The following is a 9779-nucleotide window of genomic DNA, read 5'->3' on the forward strand; positions in this document are numbered from 1 at the left end:
TAAAACATTTTTTAGGCATCAACTTCTGTTGAGCGAGCACAGCGGGCGACGCGGGACCAATTACAACTTGTACCAAAGACTTGTTCTGGTTTGAAGGAGGCTGGAGGAGCCGTGTTGTTCAGTGCTGCTTCTACCAGCAGGTGGCAGTAGAGAGCCGATTCATCTCAGCGCTGCGCTTTACAAACAAGTCTGTTGACACACAAATTGTGTTTCAAAGCTCATCTTTGATCAAACATGATGCTTTTATTGCATAGCTTCAGAAGAAAACCACTTAAGTATGTTTCTCTATGAGCTTTATAAACTACAAGTTGGTTCCCATAATGTAGCTTCAGTTCTGGACATGTTTCAAACTAACCTTTTGACACAAACATCTCCCTTTGTATGCTTTGTATACCACATTGTCAATCCCGAAGTGATATGATGTCACATCCATGCTAGTGGGCCCTCAGCAGGTGTCGCCATGGCAACCCTCCCTGTTATTCGCGGTCCACCATCCCTCCTCCCGCTCTCGTCCTCCATTTCTTTCATTTTCCCCGAGCTCTGCTCATCAAAAGAAAGCCTACTCAGAGAGCCTGGACAGCCACACAATCCAGGTATGGACAAAAGACACGTCTGTGTTTGGTTGTCATTGGAAGAGATAACCTAGACGGGGTAATTAGACATATGTATATTGCTAAAATGTATATATTTTATTATTTTACAGAAATGGATTATTTTAATCATGTCAAAATCATACAAAGTCATTGAATCGTATGCTATTGCTTGTGTCTGTTGTGTACGGCAGGTTGATTTATCATAATTAATGATTAACTCCACTAAAATAACTACTGTATCTTATTGATGTGAATGTTAATCCATAAAATCTGTATTCCAAACTTGAATACTTTTTTTCCCCTTAAAGCTGAAAAAAAATACAGCCAATAGACACTGAGGCTTCCCATCATGCCGGAAGTTGAGCACATGACCTCCATGACACCTCCTCCACCCAGTTTCAGTGCTCTGACGACCTCTGGCCCCCTGACCGCCACCACCCTGCTCCCATGGGAGGAGGTGCACATGCAGGCGCACATCATCCTTATTATCGCCATTTTTTGTATTGTCTGCTTCCTGCTTCTGCTTGCCGTCTTCTACACCTTGTGCTTTCATTGCTCCATCGGTTCATTGCCTAAAGAGTCAAACTCAACCAACAGATGCAGCCTTGACCGCGAGGACGCCTCCTACAGGTGCAGCTCCCCTGAGAACCAGCCAATGGGGAACATGGTCTGACTGGGACAGGACCAGGATAACTGACACGCGACTGTGTTTGGATTACACTTTTCTCGTTCTGGTGACCTGTACCGATGTGTCGGTACAGGTCCATCGGGCAGAGAGTACCTTGCCTTACTTGAAACGAAGCGTGAAATCTGAAATGTTGCTTTAACTTGTTGATCTGTTCCCATGTTTGATTAATGATTGAACAGCAGCAGAGGTTTCCACACTAGATCATTCTTAAAAATACAGTTGTGATGCGTTTTGAAGCTAAAATACAAAGACATTCGGTACAGTGTAAGTACACATGAATGCTTTTCACGTGAAAACATATCGAAACAGGAATAACATGTCCATGGAGAAATGTGCTCAATAAATATAAGTGTAAATGTGAGTCTGACTGCCAGTGTCTTTGATTGACAAGAGAAAAACAAACTGATCCACACACGGCTGAGCAGTCTGCTCACTTTATTTTCACTGAGCTGACAAGCGTTTACATTTTGCCAGCTGTGTATTTGATGAGACTGATAGAGAACAATGAATTCAGACGTGCAGGAGGAAGGAGGGGGACTGAGGAGGGATTCAGAGGGATTTCTTCCGAGGATGAAATAAGACGTCAAATCAACAAGATGCAGCAGCACCAACAGGAAATTACAGAGCTGGACCATGGTGGCAGTGACCACTTCTTGGTATTAAAACATTCGCTAGCAATGATAGCTGAGATCTATTTCTGAGTCAGAGCTCAACAAACACTGATGATTTTGGAATGCAACTTAACACCACGCAAGGCTACTAGAAATTTCAAGCATTACAGACTAAGCCATGTACAAACACTACGTCGTTACAGATTGTCATGGCATCACCACAAGGAAGCCAAAATATCAGCAAAAAATGGCATTCCTATCTGGCATTATGTTCCAAAAACTTTTACAAATGAACCAGTGGCTATAGCATCAGCTCGCGTCTGTTTGGCTCATGACACGGAGCACGTGGCACTCTTGGAGTCACAGGAGCTGTCAGGGGAGTCGATGATGGAGTCTCTGCCGTCAGACTCGGGGGAGTCCAGTTCCAGGTGAGTGTCTCGGAGGTCGTCCTGCAAAGCATCCTTATAATGTGACTGGGGACAATACTGTTAATTTAATCACAGCAGTAACAAAACAACAGGAGAAAAAGTCTATAAATCTTGGTACCAATAATTCCCACTCACCTTGTTACCAGACATCTCCTCCACCCGGCAATCCATCGACTTATCCAGACCGTGGCCTGAAATCTTCATCTTGAGACGATGAGAGCGAATAGACTTCACATCATCTTTGTCTCGCCCTGCCACCGGTAGGGAAACCTGGGGGCAAAAACTCAAGGAATCAGAGATGATGATGATGATGTTGACGGTTGCAATGAAGCACATGACAGTGTAAACGATTCAAGGACGTCTCAGTTGATTCATTACCAGTCCCTCCTTATCGCCTGTGGCCTCAGGGCTCGATAAGTTGACCTTACTGATGGTCTGGGTCTCAAACTGAGGACACGCTGCTTGAGCGTTCCCGTCTTTGTCCCTCTTTCCTTTCAGCCAGTAGGTCTCAATTTCAACATTCCCCTGAAAATGGACAAAGAGAAAAATTAAAAGTAAGAATGAGGATTGGACATATATGCACGAATATTGAAAGGCATGTGCTCAAAGGCACGATTACTGTTACTGAGTGGAGTAAAATGGCAGGTGGCAGATTCCAATAATCAGAACACTCTGATGAAAAAGGAGTTGCTCTTGCCTTCCTGAGATTGATGCCTGTAATCAGCAGCCTTAAAACCCTTTGGGACTGAATGTACAGCCTCAAAGTCAGACCCAGTGATAAAGCGACTGGTTAATCAACCAGCAAGCTGCAATTACCATCTGAACATTAAGTTCTGATTTGCCATGAGTCAAAACATTGTGAATTCCAATCATTTTATATAGTTTTAAGATTCTTGAATGTTTAATATGTCTGATTGCTGATCCACGAATATTCGCAGATTACGGTCTCAACGGTTGGTTTAAAATAGGTTGTGTATACTGATGTGCAGATATCATGCATTTACTTTTCATTGGAGCCATCCAGACGGCTCTGAGCCACAGCATCACTGTGCGTTGGTCATATATTGAACACCAAATCATAGTAATTGTATGATGTCATCGTGGAGAGTGAAGCTAATCAATGTGTTGAGTGCAGTTGATTTGGTAAAGGTTTGACATCCGAACCTTGATGGTAATGGTGCCCCTCCTTTCAAAAATAAAGTGACTTCCTTTCAGGTGCTCGTAGGTGGCGCTGCTGAGCTGAATGTGCATCTCCTAAATGGGATAAATGAGAACCAGGCAGTTACAACAAAATCACAAAAAAGCTCGAACTTAAGTCGTCAAACATGCAGACTTAGCTTCCCCACCTTTCCGTTGCTCTCCATGGCTGATGCCGTGTGGACTGTGTCACCGTGCAGACCGTATCGGGGCATCTTATGCCCCACCACACCTGCCACTACCATCCCAGAGTGGATCCCTGCAACCAGAACCGCACGGTACTTTACTCAGTCAAACACTGACGTAGACACAAATAACTCCTCAGGTGTTCTACCCACCAACACGTATCTGTATGTGGTTGCCATTGGAGGGGTCTTTCAGGTGATCTATGGAGCGCACCATGTCCAGGGCCATGTCACAGATGTTGTGAGCGTGAAACGTTGTCTTCTCCGGAGTCCCGGCTACCACCATGTAGGCATCTCCAATGGTCTCAACCTGGAAAAGAGAGGAACAGCAGCTCCCATGCAGCAGCACTTCTAGATAAAGTAGGCCCATATCAGACAAAGGTAGATTCACACACAGACCTTGAAGACGCGGTGCTTCTCGCTGAGCGTGTCAAACAGCGTGTACATGGTGTTCAGCATGGAGACCACCTGCATTGGAGTGATGTGGCTGCAAATGCGCGTAAATCCCACGACATCACTGAAAAGAATGGTCACATCTGGGAACACCTGGGAGAGAAGAGAAAAGGGTGTTGATGAGTATACATGTTGATACACTGCACACACACACTCACACTCACACTCACACACAAAACCATGAGTGGTATCAATCTTCTCATTTATTTCTCTGCAAGAAGGTGAATGTGTGCATTTGCCAGACTGTTAAACTGCTGTTTCAGAGAGTTGCAAATGTTGAAAGACTGAAAACGTTGCTCTGTTGTTTTTTTAGTGCTTTATGTTTTAAACATATGGTACAATCTCCTGACCTCACAAGTGTTCACAGCTGGCTCTCCTTTGCGCAGCCTCTTGGCCACTGGCTTGGGAATCATCCTGTACAGCAGGTCATCAGTCTTCTTCATCTCATAGTCCAACATCTTCATGCTCTCCTCCAGCTTGCTGGACTTCTTTTGCTCCTGCGCTCACAATAGAAAAATAAAACAGAATAAAACTGTGTGTGTCTACTTCTTTCATAGCATGTCTGCGGGGGGGTGGGTGATCTGTAGCTGCTGAAGGAAGACTGAAAGAAGGAGGACAAGTGAGCTGATCACACATATTGAATAAACCTGTATGAGAGCTCTCTTCAGCTCCTCTGACTGCTGCGTACCCGCCAGCACCAGGTCTCTGCTGGAGTCGTGCATGCTCAGGTCATTGATGTACAGGCCGGTCCTGAACATAGCACTCAGACTCTCCATTCTAGACACACACACAAACACACACACACACACACACACACACACACACACACACACACACACACACACACACACACACATGCACAAACCCACACAAACACACACACACACACACACACACACATAGAGAGACAATTATATAAAAAAGACAATTTATAACAATGATAATAACAACATGTACTAAAACAATGGATGTAGAAATAACAACAACAGTATTTATAAAAGTCTAAGACAAAGATTGTGTGAGATAATATGTTTAGTTTGCTACAGTATGAAAAAATGTAAGCAGCGTGATGTGGTATTTAACATTTGAGTAGTTTTGTGAATACAAGCATGAAGGCATTTACTTGCAAAACAAAATGTTTGAGAAGAGGAGGGGGATGTTTTGGTAATGTACTCGGTGGAAAACACTCTCACTTGCAAATGGGTTTCCATTAGGCTCACAAGAGCTGCACTGTCTGATTACAAGCTAATTAGCAGCTCATTTCATGCATGGTAAGTGCTGTTAGAATGGGCCCTGATTTGATTCACTGCCCAGGCTTTTATTTCCAGCCTCCTAATTCAGTTTAGCTCTTGCAGCTTTTTAGACTGTTTTACTTTTCAACGGCAGCGTTTTAGTAAATATCAGTGTCTATGGATATGTGTGTGTGTGTGTGTGTGTGTGGGCCTTACACAGGGGTTCCCAGGAAGATGATGGACTCCCACTCTGGCATGTATCTCATTTGTCCTTTTAGTTTTAGGCAGCGGCTCCCATCGCCCCAGCTCTCCATCGCATTAGCGCTGTTGCCGTCTAAAACAGGAGCGAGATGAAATACCAACAAGACAAACGTTTAGAGAGCTGTTTCGGTTCAATTTCAGCTGCAGATAATGATTTCACTGTGTTAACAGTTTATTATTGATCAACCTAGATAGTTCAAATATTTGAAAAATATGATTGTTTGCTAACAGTGGGATGAGAAAATCAATAACACTTTTATAGCTGTATGTTCAGTATGAAGCTGGAGTCGGCAGCCGTTTAGTGTAAGCTCAGCCTTGAGACCGGCAACACGGGAAACAGCAAACGTGACCCTGACAATGACTGGTTTTCAATGGGTTTGGGGCTGGACGACTTCTTGGATGGAAACAGTGACTTTCTGGAGTGTCATCTGGTTGCCTGGCACCCACACACTGAAAAGAAGACTTCAGAAAGTAATGGGTCTCAGCTCTGTCTCTCTTTCCCTTTCTCTTTTCTAAAAAACAACAACAAGGTATAGTATGTTAAAAGTGGAGCTTTGTTGCCTTTGAACAGAGCCAGACTAGCTGTTTCCCAACATAATGCTAAGTTTCGCTAACCTGCTGCTAGCTACAGCTTCATATTGAAATGGCATCAAACGTCTCATCAACTCACAAATTCACAACAACAAGGCAAATAAGCCTATTCTCCAATTATGTTGTATTCTAAATGTGTCTGTGTCTTTAAGAGGTTTTATTTAGTCACTATCATAAAGACTAGTTCAGTGTCTTGTCTTTCTTTGAGAACAGAAAGGTCATGACCTTTGCAATCATCTTCAATGATGGACTGGAAAGCCATGAGCTCCACATCTACATCAGCAGAGCGATTAGCATTTTCATAGTCTGAATCTGTGGGGGAAAGAGCCATAAACATTCATATTCACATAAATGCAATCAATTTAAGCTGAATTAAGACATCAAACAATGCCATGTATCCATGCCATGCTCTCACTCTGGGCTCGGTTGTGAAGGTTCCTCTCTCTTTTCACAGGCTCCTTGGACATGATCTCAAACAGGTTGTTGGGGTGGGAGATGATCTGTTTATAGATGCTCAAGTTAGTGATATCAGCGTTCATCAGCATGCTGTTCAAAACTGATGCATTTTGACTTATATGGAGAATTCTGTAGTTACACAGGCACAAGCAAAATGAGTCTGACCATGCTCCAGGATAACTCCACAAGGGGGCGAGCCAGCAAGAAGGCATCATTGATCTTCTTGCCATCCAGATCAGGGAAGACAGTGGACAAGCCCGAGCCAACATTATGCACCACCATGTCCTAAAGAGTTAAACCATTGCAGTGATTTTATTAATTCAACACTTTACATATGTAAATAGGTGAGGTGAGGGATGTAACTCAAAGGGATTACCTGTCTGAAGACAATGTTGAAGGGAAAGACCTCAAAGAAGAAGTCTGAGGTGATGGGCAAAATTTCTTGCTCCTCCTCATCCTCCTTCATAATGTAGCGATAGGCGGAGTTGTCAAAGTTCAGCCTGCACAAACACTCACAGATCAATATGTTTTCTAAAGTTTACAGTGAAGTATAAACTATTCTGTTCTTTTACTTAAGTTAAAGTACCAACACAACATTGATATTACTTTCATTGTGAGGCTGATAGGACTGATGCATCAGCACAGTAGCATTTGGCTGTGGTTAGTTAGTTTTACTAACTATGTTAACTGTTTGGTTTTCTGAAAAGTATGAAGTAGCATAAGATGGAAAACTCAAGTATAGTACCTCAAACATTTACTTTTATATGTTTAAATAAATGTACATATAGTTACTTTCTACCACTGAGTAAAATGTTTTGTGTGTGTGTGTGTGTGTGTACCTCATGGTGACATGGGAGTAGTCTCCGACCATCTGCTCCGACAGCACCTCCACATGGATGTCGGTGTCGTAGAACTGCTTCCCCATCTGCCTCAGCTGACCCATGGCGTAGTGCAGATAGCCTTTGCGTTTACTCCTGCCGGTCACAGAGAGACAAAATTCAATATATCAGTCTGAAATAAATGAATCACACAGCCCTCTCGCTCTCTGTTTGCCCTGTAGGCCTGATGTCTGATACTCTGTCAATGTCCCTCCTGCTGGTCTCAAACCTGTAGTGGAGGGTGACTCCAGTGGCTGACTCTTCCTGGCAGAAGAAGGTTGGAGGCTGCACCTTGGGGTAGCTGAAGCGCAGGTACTCGTGGAGATTATCAAGGCCATTGACAAAGTCACGAACATGGCGGCCCAGCACCTGACGGCAGAGACAGAGGGTGACAGCCAGGTCCTGTCTTAGAAAGTTGCTCAACATTTTTATTATCGTACTTTTAAAGGCATACTTCACTAATGTATTACCATCAGGGTCATTTTGGCTTAAGGACAAAACGCTATTAAGAATGAGCATTCTCAGGGCTTGAGCCATGCAATTGACTGCAAATCAGGATATCTTGCCCTTTGCTGCTGTGGTTTTGACTATTCTTGATTCTTGATTTATTTGTCTATGAGTTACATATTTCTTCTTCAATAATAAGACACAATGAGAGACTTTATAAGAGACCCAAAGAAAAACCTTTCACTGGTAAAATAACAGTTTTAAGGATAGCTCAGTGGGTAGTTAATAATATTCTCACACATCTACTAAAAGACAACACCGCGCTGACAGTTTTGAGTCTGAGATCTTTTTTTGCACCTTGAGGATCCTGTCGTAACCGTACTTCCCAACAAAGCCCAGGAAGTAGACACCCCAGGAGTTCATCAGCTCGTTGTAGGGCGTGCCTGTCACTCCACTGGCAGCCTTTGCAATACGAGGAATCACACTCTCACTATACACCTGCAGACACACACATATTTATAGACCTTTAATATAAAAAATATGCCTCTTGACATCAGGACTATAAAGCTCAGACAGTGTGACAAAAACTGAAGACAGATTGACATAGATGCACAGAGACAGCACGGCCCTCACACATATATTACTATTCAGTGCACTCACAGAACGATATTATTCATCTCAGAAACTGTACCTCGTGGGTGACAAAAGAGTGTAACCTGACATCTGCTCTTTCTCTGACCAGCTTCCACACATCATCTCCGTACGACTCCTTGATGAAGTCGTGAAGACTCTCACACAGCAGCCCGTACATTATGTCTCTCTGGATTGGAGCTCAAAACCGAGCAAGACGGGCTCCCCAACAGCTTGACTTCCAACAGCCCTCCCAAAGGCACCTGCGAGCGAGTAAGACAAGTTCAGAATGAAGACTGCGTCTGTAGCTGAATCTCAATGCATTTAGCTTTCAGCGTGAAGCTATAAAAAGTCATCCACTGAATATTGTTGCCTATCAACCCTACCTGTGGAGTTTTGAACTCCCTCAGGCGAGCTAGCCAGTTAAGGTTTCATCTGAAGGCCAACAGGGCAAACGGTTTTAAAGGTGCCGTAATCACACAAGCCTTTGAGTCTGAATGGGCCTCTTTTGTTCTTGTGTTAGCTGTCAGTGCCTGGTGGCTGTGCACCTCTCTCTAGGTGACATGAACACACTGCACCTCTCAAACACAGATGACACCAGTCACGAGAATTTTTTTCCATTTTCATAATCTTGTTATTGTCCTTTTAAAGAAAATTGCTTTTTAAATCACAGAATTATCAATACACAACTGTCATAAAAACCTAATTTTAACAGATCGCAATAAGAAATAGGTTGGAATGAAATGGAAGCGACGCATTGATTCCAAACACTAGGGCTCAGTTCGATGCAGCGCCACACAAAAGCGCTCAAAGGGGGCTGCTCAGCTCCTGTGGTTTCTTTTTATGAAGCAAATTTGCTTTTTTTTATACTTAACCAACACTATTAAATAAACTCTTAATGGTCAGCAACTATATATAACTTCTACCGTGTGTCTGAAGATTGTTTTATGTAGCTCAGGATGACTCCGCATTTTCTTTCAGATGCCGGGAGGCTTCCCACTGGGAGGGATAGAGGTGGTGCTGTGGAGCAGTGCAGGTGCAAAATCAATATCCAATCTCAGCAGGGATAAGGAAAATGTTTTTTTTCACCCTCCAGGCTCTTGCTGAGCTCTATGAATCAATTTGTGAG

At 43.4% G+C, this 9779-nt stretch overlaps 1 protein-coding gene across 1 annotated transcript; it reads right to left on the reverse strand.

The window, feature by feature from the left end:
* Positions 1-1684: 1684 nt before the first annotated feature.
* LOC137791363 (soluble guanylate cyclase 88E-like) lies at positions 1685-9142 on the reverse strand. Its single transcript, XM_068586247.1, has 19 exons — positions 9037-9142; positions 8712-8913; positions 8378-8518; positions 7803-7942; positions 7535-7669; positions 7072-7195; positions 6861-6980; positions 6655-6739; positions 6465-6551; positions 5604-5721; positions 4803-4932; positions 4506-4652; positions 4102-4248; positions 3856-4012; positions 3667-3776; positions 3485-3574; positions 2699-2845; positions 2456-2590; positions 1685-2341 (listed from the first exon to the last, which is right to left on the reverse strand). The coding sequence occupies exons 2-19, from the start codon at positions 8829-8831 to the stop codon at positions 2222-2224; spliced, it is 2253 nt and encodes a 750-aa protein (XP_068442348.1). The 5' UTR covers positions 8832-8913; positions 9037-9142; the 3' UTR covers positions 1685-2221.
* Positions 9143-9779: the final 637 nt, after the last annotated feature.

Source organism: Clinocottus analis, unplaced genomic scaffold (genome assembly GCF_023055335.1).
Source record: "Clinocottus analis isolate CAN_PGR_092001 unplaced genomic scaffold, fCliAna1.0.p SCAF_10, whole genome shotgun sequence".
Classification (NCBI taxonomy): domain Eukaryota; kingdom Metazoa; phylum Chordata; class Actinopteri; order Perciformes; family Cottidae; genus Clinocottus; species Clinocottus analis.

Coding starts and splice junctions, on each gene's coding strand:
- LOC137791363 (XM_068586247.1), bottom strand. CDS start 8,831: ATGTACGGGCTGCTGTGTGAGAGTCTTCACGACTTCATCAAGGAGTCG. Junction 6,740..6,860: donor TGGAGTTATCCTGGAGCATG/GTCAGACTCATT, acceptor ATCTATAAACAG/ATCATCTCCCACCCCAACAA. Junction 4,013..4,101: donor AGAAGCACCGCGTCTTCAAG/GTCTGTGTGTGA, acceptor TCTCTTTTCCAG/GTTGAGACCATTGGAGATGC.